The sequence below is a fragment of the Eucyclogobius newberryi genome, unplaced genomic scaffold (assembly GCF_026437365.1).
Source record: "Eucyclogobius newberryi isolate DKJ021-1_F unplaced genomic scaffold, fEucNew1.0.hap1 SCAF_1, whole genome shotgun sequence".
Taxonomy (NCBI): domain Eukaryota; kingdom Metazoa; phylum Chordata; class Actinopteri; order Gobiiformes; family Gobiidae; genus Eucyclogobius; species Eucyclogobius newberryi.
The window spans coordinates 31,453,103-31,481,082 of record NW_027315723.1 but is presented as its reverse complement, the minus strand read 5'-3'; the positions used below and the strand labels follow the sequence as shown (position 1 = coordinate 31,481,082).

General features: G+C 41.1%; 1 protein-coding gene across 2 annotated transcripts in view; it reads right to left on the bottom strand.

Annotated features, from left to right (window-relative positions):
- Positions 1 to 27,749, bottom strand: part of trim67 (tripartite motif containing 67) — a 36,237-nt gene extending 8,488 nt beyond the window's left edge. For both annotated transcript variants that reach the window (XM_072443767.1, XM_072443776.1), the window contains exons 1-5: positions 26,784 to 27,749; positions 10,460 to 10,555; positions 7,796 to 7,918; positions 4,012 to 4,122; positions 1,505 to 1,658 (exon numbers count right to left, since the gene is read on the bottom strand). In XM_072443767.1, coding sequence (XP_072299868.1) covers positions 1,505 to 1,658; positions 4,012 to 4,122; positions 7,796 to 7,918; positions 10,460 to 10,555; positions 26,784 to 27,668 — 1,369 coding nt within the window. In that variant the 5' untranslated portion in view covers positions 27,669 to 27,749. The remainder of the gene's footprint in view (positions 1 to 1,504; positions 1,659 to 4,011; positions 4,123 to 7,795; positions 7,919 to 10,459; positions 10,556 to 26,783) is intronic.
- Between the last annotated feature and the right edge of the window lie 231 nt (positions 27,750 to 27,980).

Here is a 27,980-nt window from a genome sequence, read left to right as displayed (position 1 = left end):
GTGTACAATTTTATATTATATCCGTGATGAAAATGCTGAGTGATGCATGGCTAGATAATGTAATCCTTAAATCTACTAGTTATTATGTATGAAAAGTCCCTGCATCTGGTCGACTAAAACAACCCAAGTTCACAATAGACACTGTGCTCCTGAAAAGGTTTATCATTATTTACAATTTAATGCATTGTTTTTAGGTCGACACATCGACATTCAAGATTGTTAAGCTGTACATTCTGCAGCATTAACGTTTTGCTTTGTTTCCGTCATTATTTTCGATTAAAATCTGGTTTTCTTCTCTTTTAAAGTAAGTTTTATAATGATAATTTATGTTTTGCATTGTGATTTTATTGCGTCTTTTCCTGTTCTGTGAAGCAATTTGAATGACTTTGTGTACAAACTGTGACAGGACTTCTCAATTACCGTATGTACCAGTAATTCGTTAGGTAATTTGAGTAGTATTGTAGGAAAAAAGGGTTTCACTCCATTGTTCTGTCCATGAGTGCAAAGCAAAGACATGAGAGAAAGCTCCAACAGAACAATGACTCAAGGGAAATTACATAGAGATACGCAGGTAAGCCATTTTTCATTCTTACTTCTATTATTGAAGCCATACACACAGTATATGCAGCTCCTATAAAACATACTATATTACATCTTCATATCTCAAGCCCAGTAGCCGTCTGTCGCTATAAAGTGTGTCAAATCTACATATTTTTCTTTCAATTAGCCGCTTTGAAGGAAATGGTATCAAAATTAAAATATGCATCCAGATTATTTGAATTTAATCGCACATTATCACTTCATCTGATCTAGTACCCTTAATAAGAGCAGAAAATGAGCTCCAATGAGAGCAGAATACACAGTTTATTGTCATAAGAATCAATTAAGCATGATATACATGTGTATATACACATATAGCCAAAATCAAAATAATCCTGCCTAAAATGGATGCAGCTTTAGCATTATCCTCCACCTTTTACTATCAACAATATTTCATATTTCAGCTGTTCACACGTTTTTCTCTTTCTTTAACTTCTCTCGGGAAGTGCTACTGTTTCAGACGCTGCTGATGCTAACCTGTAGATCCAGATGCTCCTCAACCGCCTGGAGAAACACTCTCTACTGTAGATGAAACTCCCTCTCTCTCCCTGAGTGGTTCTGCTCCACAGTCTGTCTGCAAACTGAAGTGCCTCAGCCTGTCCGTCCGTGGGAGTAAGATCTCTCCTTCACTGTGGATCGCTCTGAGGTTTCTACTTTCTCCCAAAGGGTTTTGTGGTTTTTCCTATGAACATTGTTTTATCTTTATTTCACTGCCGCCCTTCGAGACAACCGCTGATTCTGATTTTGAGTGTAACAGAAATAAAGAATTTTAAAATCTTGATTATTATTATAATATCGGTTATTGGCGACAGCAGCAAGCCAAATATTGAAAATCAGTGCCGGCTCAACAAATCCACATCGGATCATCCCTAAATATTATAGTAAATATGGGCTCTTGTGTTACCTTTGCCCTGGCAGAAGTCCAGCTGCAGGATGGTCTGGAGCAGAACGTCCGTGCTGAGACTGAGGTCAAACTCAGGGGCCACTTTGGGCTCTATGGCCCCTTTGACCCACTGGTCCTGGGACGACGACACGCGCTTGATCAACGCATCGGAAATCTGCGGACAGAACAGCACGTGAATCAGTACTTCAGCATTACCTTTTAGCAATTTTAGATTAACTTCACTTTTTATACAGATTTATTATGTGTTTTATTCCATTTGAAACATGACAAAAATGTTATTTGTTTCTCATGTGTCATTGTTTCAGTTGTCACTAAATACCAAGACAAAAAGAGTTTCTCCAATGAAAGATTTTGTTACTTTTTAGTTTGTAGTATCTTGTGTTTCTCTTTCTTATACAAGTTTAACCATTTCTGAAAAGTTTAATTCGGATTAAAACTAAGAGAATTTGTCGAAACAACTGACACAATAGTTTTTTGCTTTACATTGCTTTACACGTTTGAAAAGACAACAGACATAAATAAACATATGCAGGCCTGTATTTAGGATGTGAGTATTATGAGTCATAGAGAAGCACATAATCAATAGTTCATGAAATATTCAGATGAGATGGAGCAGCAGCACGTCCCTCAGGAGAGTCTTTGACGTCTCTCGCTCCTCTGTCTCCAGGAAGTCCAGTGTCTCATTACCACAAGCATCACACACTAGACCTCAATAAAACTGCTTCATGTTCAATTCAAAACAAACAGAAAAGAACTATCGTACCAACTATGCTCATGTATGCAATGTAATCCAAGCAAATGGCAAACTGCAGTCTTTTTATAGTATTTATTGTTGTGTCAGTGTCAGAATGAATTTATTTAACTTTAAAAGAAATGAAAAATGTCAACGATGCAACAAAAATGATTCTCCCATCACACAATAAACTCGTAACAGATATGGAAATGTGTCGGGCTTTGTGGATCGAATTCATCGTGTCAAATGTGCATGACGATTACAGAAATGAGTCTTCTAACGAGGACTGTAGTCGACTGAAATGTTCCCTTAAAATGATTCAGGATCTGACCATAACTGACCTAAACTGTGCTCACAAGATTACAAATTCACACCATCATAAATATGGAACACAGAAAAGTACAAGTGAATAGTGTATTTAACTGTAAAAATGTATATAAGCGTACTCCATGCATTCACCGTTCTGCAGTTGTCCAATATGAGAAATTATTGCCCTGTGCATCGTTTAGACGACTTAAAGGGGGCGTGGAATTTGCAAAAAAACACTCAAAACTATCTCTATGATCCGACCGTTTGTATGTTTGACCAAAAGTGCGTTGACAAGACACAAAAAATACTTGTAAATTCCATATTTGCTTGATTAAATTCACAACTCATTCCATGTCTTCCACTTTCTGCTGCCGTCCATATAAATCCTTACCATCTACATTAACTAATGAATGACCCAATAAAAGATTTCTTTGACACTGTCGACAGATTAATAGGCAAAACGATTAAAAGCTCACAGTCCTAATTCGAGCTATAGGAATAACACGTCACTTTGACATGTCCAAGCTCAAAAGTCGAGACAAACTCTGTTGAAGACTGATTCAGCATAAACCTCGTGAGCAGGTGCATTTCACGTTCGACCCGAGAGCCTGACCTCACCTGCCGTTGATCTATAAGTATTAATATGCTATTGATCAGCTGCTGCTAGCTCAACTTGTCAGGGGATTTACAACAAAACTTCACTCCAATATTCTGCTCAAATGTCAAACACAAAAGAAATGTTCTTCACTATTTACTTTTGAGGCTGCAAACAAAGAATAAAATAATGGCCACACATTGGTTTAGCTCCACGCACACAGCATAAGAAGTCAAAAGGTAAGATAAAAATAATAATGATAAGATGTATACAGGAAGATTTCCCCAAGACAGGCCTATACTTGCCTTGCTTGAATATTGAAAAGAATGGACACTCAAGAAATGTAAATGTTGGCTTCACACAACAGTATTGAGTTCAATAAACCTCTTTTTAAGTTAATTTAAATATAGGGCAGGGCAATTAATTAAAAGATTGAGGGACAGAGATTCAGTCATGTCTAATCATCAATGAAATGGTTAGGATTTTTAATTGAGAAATTCACAGCCAATATCTGTAAAAACATGTGGTTTGGAACAGAAGTCAGACTTTGAAGGAAGAAATTTGAATATTCTTTGTGTTAAATGGTACGAAATAAAAGTCTGTATAGTTTTGGATCATGAAATCATTAATATTTCTATTTAAAATCATTACTATTTAACTCAAAGTCACTATTCAAGTAACTTAAAATAGTTGCCCTCAAGTATTACAAAATATTAGAGCCAGTGTTGGTTTCAGCTTCCTTTTCCCAAACGCCCTTTTTGCCGCTATAAACATGTGGTTTTGAATTGTCTATAACATCCATAGCAACAGTGTTCTTTTCATTCACTCCCACGGATACGCTACAATTCAGCTGAACGCAGCGGGAGTCACCTGTAGGAAGCCGCTGGGGTCGTTCTCCTTCAGGACCTCGAGGCAGTACTCCATCATCCCGGTGGTCTGCCTCAGCTTCATGGTGCAGTGACTGATCTGGTCTCTCGCCACCTGAACAAAGCAGTGCACGTTATGTCAGCGATGAAGCCACGACACACAGCGCGGCTTCAAATAAGTGCACGCAGTTAGTGACGATTTGGAATCGTGGTAACAGAGACAATATCTGCACATGGAAAAAGCATTGCACATTTAGGTGTATTTTTAGGAGTAAAGATTGAATCGAAATGACTTAATTCTGACGATTACATTGAGACCTGAACAATCACGACCATCAAATCACCCAAATAACCTAAAAGAAACAAAGGTAAAGGATGTCGCTTATCAGACAAGAGCAGACATGTAAAATAATAACATCCAAAATGTTCTTTCCCCTTTTTTTCCTGTCAGAAACTGCAGTATTGGATTTGGATGGATGTCACAGCAAGTAATTCCAGGCTAATTAAAGTCCAGTGAAGCGCCTTATCTAAATAGACCTGTTCTTCTACCTGGACAATATATTAGCGATTTGTATTTTCTTTGCAGATAAAAGCTACATTCAGAATAATAGACATGAGCTTCACAATAAAATGCACTCACACTAAGTCAATGAATTATAACAGTAATGCTTGGCTGCCCAAATGATTCCGAAAGCTAATTGGATGGAGTCCTGGTAATTAGTGCTTTTCTTTACTCAATGGTTAATGAGATAGCACGGTTATTATTCTGCTGTCAAAGGCTAAATACAGTGAGAAATCAGCAGATAAAGCTGGTAAAGTAGATAGTAGATTGTTATCTCGACTTAAACTGAAAAAAATAAAAATGTTACGTTTTATGTAATTTTTCTGTTTATCGAATAGACATTTTAAATGAATCTCTACTTGGTTATGTTTTTTAGATCTGGGACAAAGCACAAAAACAGTAACCTTATAAAAAGAAAGGAAAAACAATTAAATGAGAAAAATAGCCTCAATAAAACATGAACAAGCCTTAATCAATACCCATGAGTTAGACCACCATTTCTGTTTAGAGATGGATTTTCTTTCCTGACAAAGTTTCAAAAGTTCAACGGATTATCCTTTGGAATGATGTCACCATGGTAATAGGTGAAAGTTTTTTGTCCCAGATGTACCTCGCTTATTAACAAGCCTGTTTATTGGTTTTAGGATCGTTCCATTTGTCAGAAAATGCAAAAACCACCATGGAAGCTTGATCAGTTAATTCCTTTATTTTAATTTAGATTGAAAATAGTGTATTTAATGTATAATTTTGACTATTTTCAACAAGGAGTGTAGAATCTTTTTGGTGATTTGTGCTGATAACAAACTGGAAATTCCTCGCTGCGCCTCAGGGAATTTCTGAGATCCTTGTGATTATGATTAACAAGTACAATTCTTGGCTGAATCAAGGTCAATACAAAAATAATAATAGTAGAGAGGAAGTGGAGCATGAGGACAGTGACGGCTCGGTATGAATGAGCCTGTAAAGTGCAGCATGTGAACCGTGGGAGGAGAGAGGACAGAGTCTGAGCCAGGAGCCCTGATGTGACACACTCAATAGACACTGTGGAAATCAGGGATCATCCTCGGATCATCCACATTCTACTCTTCTGTCATTTCCTCCCGTTTGCTGCAGTGCGTGTCCTGATCGCTGTACATTCCATTTGAAGAGGTGGTCATTTTGGTTCGATTCTATTGAAGGTGTTCATCAAAAGAATCCAATCTGTTTGTAATTGCAAATTGTATCTTTGGTCCGTATGACGATCTTCCTGAACTAGCCCAACATTGGCACCATGTTCCACTCTTCTTGGTGTGAAACAAAAATAAAGAGCTTTCTTTGAACTGCAGTTACGTAAGCTCTAAGCCAAAATAAACACCAGCAGTGTTCAATCCCATGATGCATTGTGGAGGCAGTGTGTAATTTTGGGTTGTGCGGGTGAATATTTAGCTCTCCACAGATAAATGACTCTTTTTACAAGTAAAGTTTAAAGTTAAAGACGTATTGCTGATCCAATCAAAAACATATTGTACAAGATTTCTTACTGACATGCATTTTAAATTATGTAAACCCTGCTATTCACATGATTCGGTCTCCAGTCGCAATTTTCATGACTTGACATCTCAAAGACCGTCGGAGTACTACAGACCTACACCGGTGATGAATAAAGACTGAATAATACACATGATGCCTTCAGGTTGATAGTTTTCGCAAAATCCTCCAGAAAAGCAAAGATAACACGCATGAACAAAACATGTGGGTCAGCTAGAACTATAGCCCAGAAACACACACTGCTTCATACTGCTGTATTGTTAGTCATTCATAAATCTATTTGTAAATCTGAATATCCTGTAGATGATGATGACAACAGCTGTCTCGGGCCGTCCCTTACCAGCCGACACAGACATATGGGCATGTGGGCGAGGCACATTGAGTCTGGGCACGGGGCCATTGATGTTCCCAGACACACACCTCCAGTATTAGAGGAAGAGGTGGAGGTCAGAGACGAGGATTCATTTCAACTCATAACCTTTATGTATTTAGTTGTTTATTCATTCATTTTGGTTATACCAAGCTTCTATTTGTTCATTCATTTAGAATTATTGTTCTCAAAATAGCAGATGGAAAGTGTTATTTTGGCGTCAATAGTGAACATAGTATTACAGTCTTACAGATGATAACTACGAAGTGTTTCATTGTTATTATAGGAGCCGTTTAAGTTTGATTCCTCCGGCCTCTGTGTAGCGCTGTGACTTTTGCTACAAATCTGCACTTGGATTCTTTGAGATTTTTGGTCTAACAGGAATTTATTTCACTGTCTCGTCGCTTAAAATATGACATAAATTAGTTTGATTTGTGCAAAATGTTGAATGTTTGTGTGCACCAACAAGTCAACAATGCACAGTTTCTCCTGGCGGCTGGAAAACAGTCTTACTCTTTGTCAAATGTGTTTTCTGTTATGATCGACAGCACTAAAATAACACAAGCAAAAGGAGGACAATCAAGGGTAACGCCGTGGCAACTTAACTTTAAGGTGACTAAGGCGTGGCTAAATGAGGCCAGGTGCTGCTAAATGGATAAATCTACTTGACGGTGTGTGGAGTACATAAGATTGAAACATTAGAATTTTGAACTCTTTACTAGTGGAACATGTGTCTGGAAATACTTCCATTTAAATAAAGTGACACAACATTTACAATATGGTTCATTTAGTATAGTTAACTGGGATTATCATGCCCAGATTTATTGAAATACAGTATATCACACTTCGACTTAATAATACACTATTAGACAATAGTCCTCTTGTATCTGCATCACTGTGACAAGACTTTAACATGAATGAAGCCGAAAAGTGCAGGGATGACTAATAGCTGTCAGTTTTCTGGGAGTTTCAAAACGTTCTTAAAGCCAAAAACGCAGCGTGTGATTTGATGTGGTGCCTCAGCATTTCACTTGGCAAGTCAAAAACTCAGTTATAGAGACGAGGAAAAAATACACCACAATTTATTTTGCCTTTCTGTGAGGGGTTTGCGTGTTTCTCCCTGCGTCTGGGTTTCCTCTAGGCTCCAGTTTCCCTCATCAACCCAAACACACATGGGTAAAAATCCTCTTGTTAAAGGTGCCGATTTTGCATGTTATGGGACCTTTAAGGTCCTGAGCACGCCCAGCTCGAGGTCTGGACAGGTTTCCCCGTGCGGCATTGAAGGATGGGTCAAATGCAGAGGATGTTCGATAGAGTGCATTTCCTCACCTTTTGCTTGTATTCTTTCTCTTTGGTGACTTTGGTGAGGAGTTTGGCTTTTTGCCTCGTCAACGCCTCAATCAGAGAATCACACTGGGCGACGACACAGGCTTCAAACTCCACTCCACTCTCCTGCAACAGACAAAACCTCACATATTAAAACATACAAATCTATACTACTGAAAAGAAATGACGGTGTGAATTATTTTTTATTGCGTACATTTTGGCTTTCAATTTTAATTCATTTGAGTCATTTTACGCTTTTATTTTTTAAATTACACTTTTTTTCCCCTGAGCATTTGTGCCTCAAATGCAGAACAACAAAGACAACTCAAACCTGCATAAATCCTTCAAAATACAACTTTGAGTGAGTCATGCTTAAAAGCTTTTTCAAGGTAAAGTTTTTATTATAAATCTCGCTTTTAGCTTTTTCATTGTGACACAGTTTGACTAGTAAATAAAGTGATACAACTCAAATTTAACTGAACAAATTAAGCATGTTTTTCTATTCTGCAGCTCTATCTGTTATATAGTGGTTGTACAAGAATCACAGTTTGTTCTACTGTATGTAGTGCTAGGCAAGTCATAATGTAATGGTTAATTGCTGCATATTTTGTAATGCTGATTCTGATTTCCGGGTCTTTATTTAGCACATGACAAACACAGACCTACTTTTCATTATTTCAGTGGCGCACAAACACACACAAACACACGCACACACACACACACACACACATACACACACATACACACACACATACACACACACACACACACACACACATTCTGTTGATTTGTGTTTATGCTCATTTCTCACTCGGATCATGTGCTATTTTTATTTTCCCAGCATCAAATATTTTGACACAGCATTCATTATTTCGACAGACTGCAGTCGGGCCTCTGTTTTTCTCTCGACATTATCAGGCACTGAGCAACAATCCGGTCAATGGGATTTACAACATGTTTCTGCCAAGTCACTCCCCGGAGGCTAAAATGAGATTTCTTCAGCTTTTAATTTCACCAAGATTACTTTTTTTCTTTTACAGTGCACAGTGGCTGCACATCGCTCTGCCCAGGAGAAGACAATAGTCAGATAAAGAAGACATTTGCATTTCGTCTGCAGATAGAATGGACGATGGATCTTAATTTTCAAAATAAGTATATATTTTATGTAGAAAGCACAAATCTGGTATTGAGAGGAATAATAAGGCTGTACAATTAAACATATCCTTTTTTTTTGTAAACTAAAAAGATGGATAAGAGGTTGGATGTATATTGAAAAGGGAGCAAAATCACAATTACTGCTTTGGAAATATGCAAAATTAGAATATCGAGTATATCGTCTATAATTGCAAATATTAAAAAACAAGAAAAAAGATAAATGTCTAGTGTAATCTCCAAACATGGGTACAAAGTGATAATTATGCCTGTTTTATGGTCCATTCGTTGTGAGCTCAGACAATAAATACACAGTTTAACACTTAATGCATTAAGAAAATATCATCTGAATATTGTTAGTACGATAATGCAAAAGAAACATTGAGATGATCATTTTTGTCAATATTGCCCACCTCTAAACTGGATCCCTCATGGTTTACAGTGAGATCTATACCAGGAATGCTGGTCATGGTAAGGCACAGATGAACAAAGATATATATACACAGCCAATAGTATGTTTTTGGTTTTGCTCTGACGCTGTGCACAGGATTTAAATGTGTGCATGAGCTCAGTCTGGAAACACAGCTGATCCCGCCCACAAGCCCCCGGCTGCAAACCCAACCAAAGCTGTTATGTTTCCTTTATCAAAACCTCAAAATTGTTAGTGAAAAGCGTGAATATGACCAATTAACTTGAAACTTGAACGCCTACGGCTTATTATTAGACAGCCATAGAAGAAGTTACAGGTCAGATTTGTGTAAGGACACTTGTTTTAAGCGTTTTCGAGCAATAAAAACACCTATGATTGGTAAAATGCAAGATAAATATATTTAATACATAGTGCACATTTAATTACCTGAACATTTAGCTTCGATAGGCCTATTATTGCTTCCATGCACACGCGAGTCTGTTATAGCCTGTGTAAAGTTCAAGTGTCCAATTATAGTGATTTGAGGTAAACAACAATGATTTATCATCACTGACCTACAATCTAGAGCGAGCGCATGGTTTTGAGACGTTCTGCCTGCACTGCACACTCAATAGAGACATTTTGCATTTTAAAGAACCACTGAGTTGTGTGATAAGAGAAGGGGAGATGGAGACTTTGATAATAGTGATTTTCAATCCACTGTCTAGCTTAAAGTGTTAACATACTTTTAGCTGGTGAAAACTGGACCAAGCATTCTGAACCAAACACAGTGATAAAATAACTATGAATGTGTTAATGAATGGTTTTCTATTATTGGATCTTTTTCAGTCCCGCAATCAACACTCAAAATTGCCACCCATAGAACATGAAAGGAATAAGCCACTTGGGAAAGAAAATAAGATGTTTGCTAGAAATCATTGTTCTCCTTTAATCACCGTGGAAGTACGATCACATTTAGCATTTATTTAATATGTAACAGGGCCACAGCGCAGCATGGATCTTGGAAGCATCGCATAGTGAGTAAATAAGTTTTATTATTTATTATTTAAATACGTTTTATTCTTAATTGTGAAAGAGTCGTTTACCTGTATTTGTTGGAGCAGGTTTTTGAGTTGGACCAGGAACTCTTTAGCGTCTTTGGCCTTGTCTGAAACACCGTTCAGAGCCTGGGTGAGCTGGCACTGTGAAGACAAAGACATTGTGAGACATAATAACCAAGCTCCTGGCTATTAGTGCAATAGTAATCAGAGCAATATGAGTTGGTGCTATAAAATTGCATTGGGACTCAATTCGATACAAGTGCATGTGCAAAACAGAGGAATTGTGTTCTAACAGTTGTTTTTCACTCTTCAGCTTATGTATCGTTGAATGTTTGTACTAACATGATATTATTCTAGTTGTCCTGTTTTCCAGCAGTAGGTGGTCTGTGTAAAAGTGCCAGATGTCTGCAGATGGGTGCTATAGTCAGTCATATTTACATGTGTTTAAATGTTCATTAATATGCTTTGTCCTCGCCTATTCCTTAAATAGAATTATAAAGACACAATGTTTGTATGTACTAGGTACTGTAGATACATGAAGTGTAATGCACAAAGATGACTCAAATACATTGTTCCCCTAATAAACAAATGTGTCTCCATTTTTCAGCTAAACCATAGACAGTATGCAAAGCAGTATAAAACCATCTGTACCAGTTTGACTGGTAACCAGACAATCTCACATTATGTAACTACGAGATGCTCAGATTATGTCCATCCACAAGCAAATACCACTCAAGTATCAATCCTCTGCGTCTAATAATGAGATTAACCCCTTAATCCAGATTAGATCACAATATATCAAGATTAAAATGCAAACATGCATGACAAGTTTAGAAACGTTGCACTATTTTTGCAAATAGTATACACAGCAAAGAAATATATGTTTTTTTTAAAAAACATAACAAACTATACAGCAAAGCATATTCTAGATCCTAAACCCTTTATTCAAAATCCTTTACAAAATTAAACCACAAAATCTTGTAGAATATGGCACCCCAAGGGCAAAAACAAAAGTCGATTGGATTGATCTGAAGACCGAGACTAATGCGTCTGACACCAACTAAATTGTCAGTTTACTGAATATGAGCCCCTCCCCCAAAAGTCATCCTGATTTGCATACAACAGCCTCAAAGCGTAGAATGCATAAATGTAAGTAGCATGTCCAGGGGAGATCTAAGGTAATATATAGCAATTTATACCCCATTAAACGTATATGGCCCATTTTATATTTGCTACAGGAGGTACAAAATCTATTAGAGAAAGTCATTAAGCACTAGATGATAATGGATTCAGGGAGTTGATTAAGCAAAGCGCAGCAGAAAATGCGTAGCTTAGTTTACAATCAAAGTATATAGTACGGTGCACTTTTGCTGCTTAGAAGGATTTTCTATTTTGTTTATTGCGATATACAATTATTGCCCGTGGTACTGGTCCGATCATGTAAGAAATGTTGTTCCAAGCCTGATTCATTCAAAGTGAATTCTGTATTATGCCGTTTATGACACGGGACAATGGCGCGTGAGCTGCCAAAAGGAGGGGACAGATGTGTGTGTGGCCATCACTCAGACAGAGACAGGACAAAGGACCATTACAGTCAAACGTGAACCAATGAGAACGATCTGCTCTGGACACTTCACCCCCACTTTACACCTGCTATAGGACGTGTGTATTACAGTAAACACCATGTGAAATAGTCTTTTGTGTCATATTCAATGTGAGGATTATTTGTATTTAGCTTGTATACGTGGTACAGATACTACTTTATCGTATTGAAAACATCCACCCGTAGATCGAAGCAGAAATAGTGTGATTAAAGTCATCTTCATGTTTGGCAGTGTCTCTGAAATAGTCACTTCTTCACAGGGGAATATTGACAGAATATGAAATCTCATAATACTCACGTTATTATGTCAATCCAACAGAAATTTGTTAAAAACACGTCTTTAAATGTAATAGTTGTCGGTTTAATTATCGTACAAATGTGAAATCTCTGTCAAATGGATCTCAAATGTGTAGAAATGTCACATAATAGTCATAATAGTCATAATAGAAAGGTTTTTTTTTTTATCCATAAACGATATATGCTCTATGTATATATATATATATAAAAAAAAATTCTTTAATGTACATAATGTTCATATCTTCAAAACAACATTTAGGTTATGAAAATGAATGAATGCATTTTTTAATCAGCAAATCACATGCGGAAAAAAATGAATCCACAAAATGCATCCCAATGACGTTCTTTCACAACAAATTAAACAAATTGTCTTGGCCAACACACAGTCGAACAGATTTCCTAGAGATCTGAGCTGACTTTCACTTTTTTTTTCCTTTTAATTCATATAATCCCTGCTGCACAATGTCCACCCCAGCCCCCAACCACACACCGTCCCTCAGCTTGATCCTGTCGGGTCTGCGCGTGCTGTAGGAGCCAAGGGGGGCGGGGCATGTGGAGGCCAAGGTCCACGAGAGAAGCCCGCCCCGCGCCAAGAGGCCATCTGTCCCGCCAAGCTGAAGAAGAAGAAGGAGCTAACAAGGACATGACAGATGAAGCGTGCCCTCCTCTCGCATTTGCACAGCCGGCTCAGACATTTGTTTAACTGCACACACTCCAACAGATCCATGGGTCAAACCGGTAGATTTACAAGCCCCCCCCACCTGTCTGACGCCTAATTTGACGCTTTTTGAACAGCTATTGATTTTGGAGCGCACTTTTGATTTCAGGGAGTAATGGGGTGTGAAAAGAGCAGAAGGAAACAATAGGATGAAGCGTTACAACCATTTAAATCAACAATGGCAAAGACGACTGGATTCTGTGGTTGACTTTACGACACAAAGTCGGTAAAGGAGTAAATGTATTTACTAGTAATAGAAATAATAGAAGTAGCTGTGGTAGTAGTGCAACACACACACTTGATATATAATACCAAGCTGTTAGGGAAGGTTCTGCTCATTCACATGGTCTGAATCTGACGATGTTATTGTGAGATTTTACTCACACAAAAAGACCGACCAATCAAATCAAATCGTCTTCAGTCAAGATTCTTCAAACCAAAGTATCCCAAATATGAAGCCATGACAAACACCAAAGACCAGTGATTGAAAAGGTGTTGTGCAATTATGAGACCGGGAGGAGAGACCAGGAGGAGAGACCGGGAGGAGACACCGGAAGGAGAGACCAGGAGGAGAGACCAGGAGGAGAGACCGGGAGATGATATCAGGAGGAGAGACCAGGAGGAGAGACCGGGAGGAGACACCGGAAGGAGAGACCAGGAGGAGACACCGGAAGGAGAGACCAGGAGGAGAGACCAGGAGGAGAGACCAGGAGGAGAGACCGGGAGGAGAGACCAGGAGGAGAGACCAGGAGGAGAGACCGGGAGGAGAGACCGGGAGGAGAGACCGGGAGGAGACACCGGAAGGAGAGACCAGGAGGAGAGACCAGGAGGAGAGACCAGGAGGAGTGACCGGGAGGAGACACCGGAAGGAGAGACCAGGAGGAGAGACCAGGAGGAGAGACCGGGAGATGATATCAGGAGGAGAGACCAGGAGGAGAGACCGGGAGGAGACACCGGAAGGAGAGACCAGGAGGAGACACCGGAAGGAGAGACCAGGAGGAGAGACCAGGAGGAGAGACCAGGAGGAGAGACCGGGAGGAGAGACCAGGAGGAGAGACCAGGAGGAGAGACCGGGAGGAGAGACCGGGAGGAGAGACCGGGAGGAGACACCGGAAGGAGAGACCAGGAGGAGAGACCGGGAGGAGAGACCGGGAGGAGACACCGGAAGGAGAGACCAGGAGGAGACACCGGAAGGAGAGACCAGGAGGAGAGACCAGGAGGAGAGACCAGGAGGAGAGACCGGGAGGAGAGACCAGGAGGAGAGACCAGGAGGAGAGACCGGGAGGAGAGACCGGGAGGAGAGACCGGGAGGAGACACCGGAAGGAGAGACCAGGAGGAGAGACCAGGAGGAGAGACCAGGAGGAGTGACCAGGAGGAGAGACCAGGAGGAGAGACCGGGAGATGATATCAGGAGGAGAGACCAGGAGGAGAGACCGGGAGGAGACACCGGAAGGAGAGACCAGGAGGAGACACCGGAAGGAGAGACCAGGAGGAGAGACCAGGAGGAGAGACCAGGAGGAGAGACCGGGAGGAGAAACCGGGAGGAGAGACCGGGAGGAGAGACCAGGAGGAGAGACCGGGAGGAGACACCGGAAGGAGAGACCAGGAGGAGAGACCAGGAGGAGAGACCAGGAGGAGAGACCAGGAGGAGAGACCGGGAGGAGAGACCGGGAGGAGAGACCGGGAGGAGACACCGGAAGGAGAGACCAGGAGGAGAGACCAGGAGGAGAGACCGGGAGGAGACACCGGAAGGAGAGACCAGGAGGATACACCGGAAGGAGAGACCAGGAGGAGAGACCAGGAGGAGAGACCAGGAGGAGAGACCGGGAGGAGAGACCAGGAGGAGAGACCAGGAGGAGAGACCGGGAGGAGAGACCGGGAGGAGAGACCGGGAGGAGACACCGGAAGGAGAGACCAGGAGGAGAGACCAGGAGGAGAGACCAGGAGGAGAGACCAGGAGGAGAGACCGGGAGATGATATCAGGAGGAGAGACCAGGAGGAGAGACTGGGAGGAGACACCGGAAGGAGAGACCAGGAGGAGACACCGGAAGGAGAGACCAGGAGGAGAGACCAGGAGGAGAGACCAGGAGGAGAGACCGGGAGGAAAGACCGGGAGGAGAGACCGGGAGGAGAGACCAGGAGGAGAGACCGGGAGGAGACACCGGAAGGAGAGACCAGGAGGAGAGACCAGGAGGAGAGACCGGGAGATGATATCAGGAGGAGAGACCAGGAGGAGAGACCGGGAGATGATATCAGGAGGAGAGACCAGGAGGAGAGACCGGGAGGAGAGACCAGGAGGAGAGACCGGGAGGAGAGACCGGGAGGAGAGACCGGGAGGAGAGACCGGGAGGAGAGACCGGGAGGAGAGACCGGGAGGAGAGACCGAGAGTGATTTCAGATTACCCAACAAATTGTATTGTCTTTGATTATTAAATGTATGAAGACAATCAACGTTATTTTGTGTGATTTGGACAACAATATTTTTCAAAACTAGAAAATATTGAGTCCTTTAAGAGTTATTGAGAATGCAAAGTTTAGATGGCTCTCGAGACCGAAAAGACCATCAACCAATTAATCATGAAAACAACAAAAGACAGCCCCAGCAGAAAAGCACTGTTCAAAACCAACAATTTACCTAATTTTGCATTTCCATTTTTGTTCCTTTGTTCCTCATCTTGACCTTCTCCATCTGTTAAACGACTCCACAATAGGTTCCTGTCAGCAGCTTTCAGCCCGCTCCCACCGTCAAGAGCCATTATCTTATTATCTTATTACAGGGTAGAATGTATTCAGTCTTTGACATTCAGAAGAACCGCTGAGCTCCACCGAGACACGCCAGATCCTCCACAACCCAAACAGGGTAAAAGCAGAGCAGAGGCAGCGCTGGGTGACGAGACTAGAGGCACTTCTAACGACGAGAACAGTGAGAAAAATGTACAAAATGTGGATTTGTACCGAACCAGTCGAAGAACATCGCGTTCAACAAGCTAAATTAACCATCTGATTTCCAGGAAAAACAATTATAGAAAGATAAATCTGTTAAAACCAGTTAAAACCTACATATCTGCATGGAGACACTGAGGAGAGGCCAGGTCAAGTCACAAGTCAGATTTATAATTTCCATCCGTTGTCCCGTATTTGCCCTCACAATGACAATGAAGTGTCTTGTGCCCAAGGACAAAAAAAAAGACGTATGGGGCACCTGTAGCTGTACGTTGGATGCAAGCCATAATTTTCACTGTTTACTGATGAAATAAATTAAAAAATGTTGCCTTGTTTATTTCCATCCCACAAACCACAACAGTTATAGCGGCCGCACGGAGCTGACTGCAGCAGGAATTGTTAACTGCCCCTTCAAGGACAGAAAACAGCTGCTATTGCAATTTTTTGTTGTGCCCCTGCTCACTGGGTTATTATTATTGAGCCATAGGTATCAGTACTTAATAGTTAATCACTGTAAAAGATTCAGAACATTACGTTATGCACCAAATGGCTGCAACAATAATGAAATCGTGATTTGGGACTCCCCGATGAACTGCAGGAGTAATATAGCAGAGCGGAGATAGAGGTTAAATGTGGAGCCAAAAGCCCCGGTGATGAGTTGTCTGTCTGCAGGGCAAGTGTGATTCTGGGGGTTGACCTTGTCTCAATGACCCCCACGGGACATCCAAGGCCAGGAGGAGGACCTGGACTCACCCCTCCAAAACACCACCCTTTCGTTCTGTAAATTTAAAAGCTAATTTATTTTACCAAAAAAAGACGTTCTACATTCATTCATACGACACATCGGACCTGATCTTTTTATTCGACAATACAAAAGATGATGTATTGCCACACTACTTCAGTCATGACAATCTATGCTGTAAAAGCTTGCCAATAAGAACTCGCTGCTCACTTTGGGGGTCGAGTCGAGTCAATATCAGACAGAAGATTTGTATTCCAGGCTTCGGTGTAGGTCATTAGGATTTAAACAGTATCTATTGCATGTGTGTACATAAATAACAATGGAGAACTGTCTAAAAGCACCAGATATTGATATTATGAGAAAGTCAGTCAGCGTGTGTATAAACTGTATATGTATAAGTCATGGGTCAAACTCATGTGACCATCCAGATGTGCTGCATCGTATTGAGAAAACCACATTTGGAGTGAAATAAATCTCCCCCTCTCCTCTCTTCTACACCCACCCTTCAGTAGCCATTTGAAGGCACAACAATACATTAGGAAAACACAACTCAACACTACAGAATACAGTAGATTAAAGGGATATTGAGGTTTAGCTTTGGGAAATGTGCTCAATTGGCTTAATCAAATTCAGGAAACCAACCCAAAGTGAGGAGGAGCTATTTGATAAAAGCAAAAGCAACATCTGTATTGAACATGTGACACTCATATCCAAGGAAGCATAATGGCTATTTTCTCAAACCCAACTAAGGACGGATGCAGCTGTAATTTTATCTTTGCACATAAACTACATTACCTATTACCTACTTACGTCTACCTTTAATTCGCTTTTACAAATCTGCCCATCCAGACTCGGCGAATTGGAACCAGGCCATTTCTCAACCAATTTTCCAAACTAGGCAATGCTCAACCGCCAATCACAATGTTGCTGTGAAGGACCAATCAAAGTAAACTACTCAATAAGAGCACAGTAAACACATAGTGGACGGGACTTAAAAACCCAGACACTAAGATTTATGATACGCATTAATCCCTAAACGCACACATACTTAAAGTAAAGATCCTTGAAAATGTAATTTGTCATACTTCACGGCGCACACCCGCCTGACACTGACGTTATGCATGTGAATAAGAAACCTTAATGTAAGCTTAGCAGTGCTCCATAAGTAAACCTTCATTAATATTCATAGCACAAGCTTCACTTGCCCGATTCAGTTCAGCGGCTAAAAGGACTCTACAACATGACAAAGCAGATTCATCATTTTTAGGTGTCTTTATGGAGCACAATATAGTAAGTTCATTGTAACTATATCACCATAAAATACATTATTCTTGATTTAATTCAGTGTTGTATGCCCATGAATTATGTACTTTTGATAATAGAGCTTATTCAGCCTCGCCTTTGTCCCTGATAGTTTGTTTTGTGATGTGCTGCAAGATATTTAAACACAGGATTCTGTTCTGAGTGCACATTATAAACTACTTCAGGAGAAAAGATTTGACGGAAATCTGAAGTTATAAACTAATGCAAGAATGTTGGGGTCCAAACTACTTTTAACTGTGCAAACTCTACTTTATTTATTGTAAACAGGTTATAAACATTTTATCAGTTATGAGCACGAATAAAAAATCTAAATCTTATTCCTTCCCATAAACGTAAAGCTCAGCTCCACAGGGGTTGGTTTCTGATGGGATGGGAGCGGGGGAAATGCAAAGACACATCCCTCTCACTTAATTATTGATCAGAGTATCGTCAGTGTGTTAATAGATGCAGAGAAAAGATAGAAAGCCTGCAGCATAATTGCCATAAAAACAAGTACAAATTAAGTTTGTTTTCAAGATGATGAATCTGTTTAAAATACCACAGGATGTTTTTTCCATTGTAAGAATACTATATAAGACTGCACTTCATATCTACAATTCAATATAGTGTCTGTCTTAGGTTGCAGCTGTGTTTATGAGATCTCTGAATGGAAACTTATTTAAAAGAAGAATCGTGAATCGAGAAAGCAAGAAAATAAAAAGTGTAATCTGTAGAAAGTCAGTCCAGCATTTAAATTACTGCAGTCTTTCCATTTTATTATTTCTCTGTCCTCCACCTCCTTCTTATTGCTTTTTTGCTGCAGCCAAAGGAGTATTCCCCAGGTATCCATCTATTGTTTCCATAGCTGGAGTTTTAAACCTGAGCTGAACTTCAAAAGAAAACTGCATCACTGATTTTAGTCCCTTTACGCTATGTCACCGTAAATGTCATCACAATATGCCCTGGGGTGGACTGACACCAGTAAGTTTTGTTTGTGTTTCTTTCACGGTCCGAAACAACCACTTGTTTGTTTCCAGTGTGCTTCAATTTGCATGCTCATTTTTGCATACATCTATTCTGCTCTTTCTATCTCTGATGCAGTAATTTAACATGTATCCAGGTCAAGGTTTGGACCTTGTGTGGCAGGAATCCAAAAGCCTATATTGACTGGTCTTGACAACAACTTCATCTCCACCCACTTTCTGTAACCACGGTAACAGCCTCTTTATTGTTTTTTTTTTTACTGAGGAACATTTGCGCTCTCATCTCAAAGTCTGGCTCACACTTTGGTGCTAAAAATAGATCACAAATGCCCCTGTCTCTGAGCTGTCTCTCACGTGGAGCTATAGGAGAGTGAAGTGGCCAGAGCTCGCAGTCGTTGCTACAGTGAAGGGCCGGAGGAGAACGGGCTAAATGTGCGCTAACCTACATTCGAGAGCACCCGTTTCATCCTCCGGCGCACAATGGAGAGGACAGAGTGCGCTTTACATCTGCAGCCTCTATACTCATGGCATTTTGGGGACAATGGCTCCAAATACAATCCACCGCAGGATTTTTGGACAGTTTCTACTACGTATTTTGTCGTGTTCTTACATCCATTTCCCTCCATTGTAATAATTCTGTGCAGCACTCTGGAGACTTTGTTTTGGTAAAATCCAAATTAAATTGGATTGGGATAAAGAGAGTAAATTTAACCAGATTATATACAACACAACAAACACATATAATAAAGCAAACTACTACATGTAATACAACAAACTGCTACATGTAATATAACATACTACCACTAGATATAATGCAATGAATGAACTACTACCACTACATGTTATACAACATACAACATACTACTGCTCAAGATGTCAGTGTTCCTATTTAGATATCATGATCACTTTATTGACACCATGTAACTGTCTTAGTTCTTAAGGAATATTACAAATTGTAGTGTAATTGTAAGTACAATAAATATGTTCTAACTTGGTTTAAAATCAAGTTCGAGGTTACTTTCAGTGTTTTACATCATTTCAAGGCAACATAAAAGCCTGAGAGATTAGTAGCAGTAGTTTATTGGTTCATAAAGTTGAGGTCAGTCGCAGCCAGTGGTGAGTTAGTGGTCCGTGGGCACATGGGCCAGTTGTATTATTTATAGTGAGGCTGTTCTGCTGCAGGTTATATGGAACTGCAGCGGACACAGTAACATCTGGAGAACACTTTGTCAGGTCTGGTCAACATTTAGGCTATAAAACAACATAACTACCTAAGAAACATATAAAAAAGGAGAAAAAAAAAGTTTTAGGTCTTACAAACAAATGAAATGAATGAATCGATTATCACAAGCCACTAGCCATTTCATTGGGTAACTAAAAATACATGCATTTTGGATTATTTAGCCGATTTGGAGCAGATAATAAAAAGAAAAAAGTGCATTTATTACAATAAACAACAAAAAGCATATAGGAAAATATGGAAAGAAGCTATTTCCAGCTGCAGTATCGGGGGAAATTCAAGCTGCAGATGATACTACCGTAATCTTCTTCATCAATGTTTCTTATGAAAGATGGCAGAATTATGTCAAAAATGAAAAGAAGTGACATCCCATCTCACCAGCCGTGATGTCGTACAGTAAATACAAGTGGTTGGGGGTTTCCACTCGGCGCCACACACTAAATCAATTTTACATGTTGACTCGTGATTTCCAGCTGTCGTGGATGAGCAGCTCTGCGACATGAGATAGGAGATAATTTATTGCAAATGAGGCGAGCATGGCATATTTGTGACACAGTGGAGTCTTCCTGCAATGCATCTGAGTTAATAGAGGCGATGATTCTTCCTGTATCTCTCCACCACATGGTTCTGCAAAGGTCCACGTGAACTTTAAATTTGGCGCAATTTTTAATTCGCAAATGCCTCTTACAATGCAGTAGATGTATATTTTTTCCAGTAGATGATAAAAGCCTCTTAGGTTTGTCTCCCTTGGATTATACTGGACACAGAGCTGACACTGAACCATACTCAGCCAAAAAGTGATTGAATTCAGCTTCCTGTTTATATTTTGCTTTTTTTCAAGACGATTAACCATTCAACAATATTTTGTTTCGAATTGGATATAACGGTTCTTTGCATCATTCTGAAACACACGGATGCTTGTTAGTTTGTTCTCTGCTTTTGACGCTTCTCCAGATTTTGGTCAGGAGCACCTTAGCAGCAAGAATGGCCTGTGCATGTTTGGGGTTGATGGGGGAGCTGGGGTACTCGGAGGAGCCACCCAGAAACATGCAAACTCCAGACAGAAACCAGTTCTGTTGTGAGGTGAGAGTGAGAGTGAGAGCCACCATAAACCTTTCGCTTTAAACTTATGGCATCCTAGGATTCAAGAATGTGCTTCTAAAAGAGTCCATCATTTACAAATGAGTCGACACTGAACTATCTGAACTATGCTAATGAATAAAGCCACAAGATGATACACTAAGCTCCGGTATTTTATTTATACAATGCTACCACAACTGTACTTTTCCAACTGCAGGAGCACAATCATGTTCTAAACCAAGAGTATAAACCAATAGGGATATTTACACATCTTTTTCTTTTTTTCAGATAGGATGATGTGCTGCGTGCCACATAGAAGTAGGATTTTCTTTATTTCTTTCATGTCTTGCATTGACAACTCAAAGCATTTTAGCGCACAAAGCTACAAAGAAAGACACAATAAACAAATCGAAGGACACCCACTGCAGACCAAAATATTCTAAAGTTTCTGCCCTTTAAGTCTACTTGTCGTGACATTTACAGCAAAAGAAAGTTCTCCAGATGCATTCTCAAGTGGAGGATGGTGTTACAGACATAAAATAGTTAAAACTGAAACAAAAAAGCACTAAAAATATCTAGACCTTGCATTTCTGGATGGTGACATCGACACCTCCGCTGGGAGCAGTAACTTTGCATTTGCAGCTGTAAATATTGCATCACGGTTTCCTCATGGCTCAGTACTATATCCTCAGTCAGGTCTCCACATCTGCCCGTGCAGTAACGTGGCTTTAAATAGCTCATCTGTTTTCTGCTCGACCGGTCAGGGAAACTGGATCAGTGGGCCGCTTTCCTTCAGAATGATAAAGTTCATCCGCTTCACTCCTGCATCTTGTGCGTTTTGTGTAGACCAAGTGTAGCCAGAGTGGAAAATGTTACGAGGGAAGAATGAGATCTGGGTCTAATTATGGCATTTGAGTTTTAATGTATTACTGATTTTAACAACAATTCTACAAAATATATCAAATATAAATGGGAAAAAGAAGGAAACTGTGTTATAACTGATGAAGAATGGGAACATACAGCATACGCACATTCCAATGGAAAGCACTAAATCTCATGTTTGGAAAGACTTCTGTTGGAAAAGAGTATCACATGGTTTTATAATAAAGTGCACATTTTTCACAGGGAAATATTGGTTGTTGGAGAAAGTGTGGTTGCCAAGAGGTTCATCACAATCATGTGTTGGGACTGACCTGATCTTTCATAAACACTGGATTGAGATGAATGAGACACAGATATTCTATTTGACTTTAAAATAAAATGTGCCTTGGATCTAAAACTCAAACAGTGGATACGATAGAGGGATATCTGTGGAATGTATGGGCTGTACTTTTGTCTGCAAAAAACAAAACAAGGAAATGGGTGACAGGGGCAGAGCCGACTGTCAAGGACTGGACTGAAAATGTTTTGGACATTTGCAAAACAGAAAAATGGCGGGACATAGTATGCCTGACGGACATTTCATTTTCTGGTTTATTCCTTGGGCTCCTCCATATTGGGTTTTTTTGGGGGGGAGGGTTTTCTCTCCCTGGTCTTGTTCCGTTTGTGCTTGTGTTTTGTTTTTTTCCAAATACAAAACGAAAAAAAAGAATCAACAAATCGAATGCGTGTTCATCTCAACCAGAAAAACTGATCACTTGTTCAGTAATAATGATATTGTCCTGATTGCATTGGTAGCTCTTGCGTTTTTTCCAGGCTGGCCCCGTGTTATGGTTCCAGCAGAGTGGTCTTGTGACAGGACAAAAGCAAGTCTTCATCTCACACTGGGGCAGACGTGACAAGATGCCCCACAGTGTTACAACCAGTGCAACTGCTACTGATGTGGAACGAGCTTTTGGGAGTGCAACACACGACTGAATGAATGTACAGCAACATTTTACAGGGAATATTGAAAAAGCCTGGTTTAATATCACAAGGGAATAGACATAGGTGAAATATGAGGCAGTTTTAATAGATACGGCAAGTTTGCCTAAAAGTATAATAATTAGAGATGGAAAATACATCGATACCTAATTAAACCTATTAAAAATGAGCTGATTAAAAATAAAATGAACAGGAAAGTCTAGTGCAATCTCTCTTTAATGGTTAATTTTAAGCGTCATTCATGTTTTGTGTAATTCTTCAACCTCAACCAAGGCATTTACAGGCACAATTTAGTACATTCCTGATGCATTGTCAACACACTGTCTGAATATTTAATCACGAAAAATATGACAGCTGTTTCACTATAAAATTAATAATTCTGACACCTTACATTTAAATTGTGATTTCTACACACGCCCTTAATACAAGCATTGCTCGATAACACCGAGCTATGACTGAATCACCATAAAACACAGAGCCACTGAATAACCCATAATTTGTCCTGCACCAGCGCCACAGACTCATCTCATCACCAACCGAACCAACAGAGCGAAGTAAGCGCTAAGAAGAGCACATTTTCCAGCATCTCCACGGTTCACATGGCTCCCCCAGGACACTGGCTGTGATGCAGGACAGTGTGATTCCCGGGCTGCTGGACAACAAGGAGGCTTTTGTCCAGAGGGCTGTTACTCCCCTCAAACTGCTCTGACACACGATCTGCTGACTCTTACCTAGCGAATCCTCCCGCCAAGATGCACTGAAACCTTTGACAGTGACACAAAGGTGACAAAAAGGGCGCAGTGAAAAGGTTTCTGCAGCTAAATCTGAATTTCCTTTCCTATCTATCTATCTAACGTTGATGATGCCGTTGGCTGTGGACCTTTAGTGCTTAGGCCTAGATGACAGATGCTGAATCACCGTGCACACCGTGAAGCTAATTTGAACCAACAACCCGGCATCTGCTGACTGCGTGAACTCACCGCCTTTAGTCAAGAGCTATTCCATCAAGCAGACACCTCCAACCTGCTAAATGACAGCGCAAATATGACCAACAGACAAGCTTTCAGACCAAGTCTACAGACCAGATTTCTTCAGGCTCGTCTCCATCCAAGAAAGTTTTTTTTTTTTCAGTTTTTCACTACAGAGCGAGATAGGAAGTGCGGTTCTAGTTAGTGACACTTCAAACGCTCAGAAGATATGAGCTGTTTACCACTCGAGAGGCTCCATCGATCTCCCTCAAACATAAAAGACACTGCATTAACTACAGCAGCGGTCGGTCGCCATCTTGGATCAACTCATTTCTTATTTCAGCACCGTTTCACTCCTCTTGTCTGCACATAGGAGTTTCACTAACCAGATACGAGCCAGGGGCCACTAAGGTGGGCTTCTTTGTGCAGCAGAAGCATAATGACTCATGGAGGGAAGAGAGAGGGTGTTCAAATCTTTAGTTCAGACCTGGTTCAGACCTGGGTTGAATTTCCAGTTGTGGTTCACAAAACTAAACTAAATCTTAATTGTTATTATTTTCAATTGTTCAATTAGAAAACCACATATTTATCAAAGAATTTGACGGATGACAATGGTGTCAATTGAACGTGCTCTTTCATAAATTGTATAAACCCCAGATGATTTTGAACCAACTTTAAACATATCTCATTATGTTAGGATTAAAAACAGAAGCAACAACTCACACTTGCCTCATACCTGACTCACAATTCAGATTAATGGAGGAGCAATAAATAATGTCTGATTTCATACATGAGTTTAAAGTCTATATGACAGGTTTGACCGCACAATACATTATATTTCAGATTGTACTAAACATTTTGCTCATTTGCCCCCAGGTTGACCATTTTTGTTTATAATTGGACTTCGTGGTTGAACTTGAGCAGCAAATAGGTAGAGGCAATTCCACAACAGTTACCTAGCAACCACACTGAAAACAAGAACCAAAATCCATATAAATTACACAGGAATTATGATTTGACAAACATAACATCTTAGCATAATATAACATCTTTATCGTGTTGAATGATTGTTTAAACGGTCAGAAAATGGTGTCAGTTGAGCGTAACTTGTCCCTGTGTTTTCAATGGCACGTCGCACATTGATGACATCACAGAGGGATTCTGTTTAAGAACTCAGCTCTACTTCCTCTAATTGTAAACTTTTACTTTTCTTCACAAACTGCAACTTAACAGAAGTAAAATTATGATAAATATTCACCACGGGGGAAATCTTACCAAACTAAGACATCATTGGGAAAACACTTGTCCTGAATATGACAACCATTTGAGTTCAGGAAGTGTTTAATTAACTTGAAAAACATTTAATCAGCACGTATCTATTGATGGGGTGATGTCCAACAAGGCAAACAAATGAGCTAATAATCTTTAATTGAATCAAATACTACGGGTGTCAGCCAATAACCAATCAATGATCAAAAAACAGTGTTCACAAACGATGCACAAACGATTCAAACCCCTCACGTATATTTTCTGAGGACAGTGGCTTATACGCCCGTCTCTTTGCACTCACACTGCAGTAAACGTGTGCGACCTCAGAGAGTTACGACTCGCATGAATATCAGCTGCCTACAGTAATTACAATTATGGTTCTTACAAATTACGGTTTGGCTCGAATACAAAACTGCTCACATTAAAAGTGACAAGACAAACAATCGCAGCGATGTTTGGTCTTTCACCAACGACAAAATGCAATGTCAAATCAATAAGAGAATTGTAAATGTGTAAGACAGCCATTTATGAACAATCAAGAAAATATTTTGCATATTCATACAAACTCATGGAAGAATTGTACTAAAACACTCAGGGATACAATTTCTCTCAATTTTCCATCATAAAATGGTACTAAACCAATCAAACCAACATTTGTCACTATAGTTTTGTCAATATTTGCTGTTTTAGGCTGGACACTATTTATTTCAGTGCAGGTGCTTAGGCATTATTCGAACTTGTATCCCCAGAAAAAAACGCTGGCAGATCAAATGCAGACCCATATGTTGTAGATAATGCCTTAAAGGAGCATAGTGGTGGATTTAGTGGCATCCAGCTGTGTGCTTAAAGAATAACAACAAGGGCAGATAAGCAGCTCAGGCAAAACCCTTTAACTGCTCCAAACAGCAAGTCAGATTATGGCTTTCTTACAATACTATTATAATTTACTGATTTGTAAATATGTCACGCTCATAATATGGCAATTTGAACATGGAGAACTGCCCCATGGTGCAAGCTTGGGTCATGATTGGTCGTGATTTGATGATCTGTCCTCTTTTCTTGGAACTGGAAACCTTGTCATGCTTCTCATAGGGAAAAAATATTGATAATCTGTAGACAGTACGTTTTTGCAGAGAAACCGTCTGGAGTGCGCTGCAGTAGCAACTATATATGATTTATGCAAGGCCAGCCAATTGAAACACTTTCTGCTGCAGAGGATTGGGTTTTAAACTGTAAACCAGAGTCTATTTAGACCAGACGTAACGGTGACACGGTTGGACGCCTTTCGAGATTACCCTAATTATGATCAATTACGGCAGCCCACGGCTCTGCGTGACGGAGCTGCGTGATGCCTGCTCACCTTATGCTGCTTCCACATCACAGCCAGCGGCTTCACGTCGTGTTGATTGTGTTTCCCCTCCTCCAGACACTTGGTGCACGTCGGGCTCTTGCAGGTGCAGCAATAAGCGCTGAAGTTTTGCGCTTCGTGGTCCGCGCAGGTGGCCGGTTTCCTGGCTGTGACGGGCGGCATGAGTGCGCCAATGCCGCCCGCCGCCGCCGCTGCCGCCGCCGCCGCCGCCGCCGCCGCCGCCGCTCCTCCGCCGCCGCCGCCGCCGCTGCCCGCGTTCTCCGCCACCGCTCCTCGTGCGTTCTCAGCTCTTTTCGGCGGCGGCGGGACGAGGCGGTGTTTGGCCAGGGGTCCGCGGGAGGGGTGGCACCGCTGTTGGCACGCGTTACAGTAGAACACGTCGCACTGCTCGCACATCACGGTCGCGTCCAGCGGGTTGCGGTCGCACAGCTGGCACTTGACGGCCGCGGAGGAGGCGGAACTGGCGATGCCTCGGCTCTGCTGGTACCTCACCACGATCACCTCCAGCAGCCGGTTCCTCGCGAAACCCCTCAGCCCCCGCTCGTCCAGGCTCACGCTCCGGTGGCACAGCGGGCAGGTCAGCGAGCAGTGGCGGGCGATGTGCGGCGGAAAGACCCTCACTCCGTTCGGAGACTTGAGCTGGCACGGCGTGTAGGAGCCGTAGCCGCTGTCCGTCTCGCTGTACAGACTCATCTTGTCCATGTCCAGGTAGTCGTAGTCCGAACTGCCCGAGGCTCTCTGCGCCGGGGTCTCGCCTTCAGGGGTCTGCACGGTGATGTTCCACGCGCATGCCAGGCACACGTTGTGGGAACAGGGCAGCAGGATGGGCTCCTTGTAGAAGGACCCACACACCGGACATTTCAACTCTTCCTCCATGTCTCCTGTCGCGTGAGAGAGCGGCACCGAGGAAGCTGCGGCTTCACTGAAAACACTCAGCACCAACTGCTGGAGGACAGCTCCCAGGGCTCTGCTGCGCATGCGCGGAGAGCAGAAGGGTGGAGAATGGGCAAAGTGCTTAAATTAATTGGATTGACTGATGTGGACTTCCCTCACTAAAACACCTCCTTGTGGTGAAAAGGAAGACTATTTTCTTTCTGTTGCAGGTCCACCACCTGCTTGACTGAATGAGATGTTGCTTTGCCAGGAATGTTCCATAGTATTGCGTTAAATTAATTAAGGTTTTTCTCA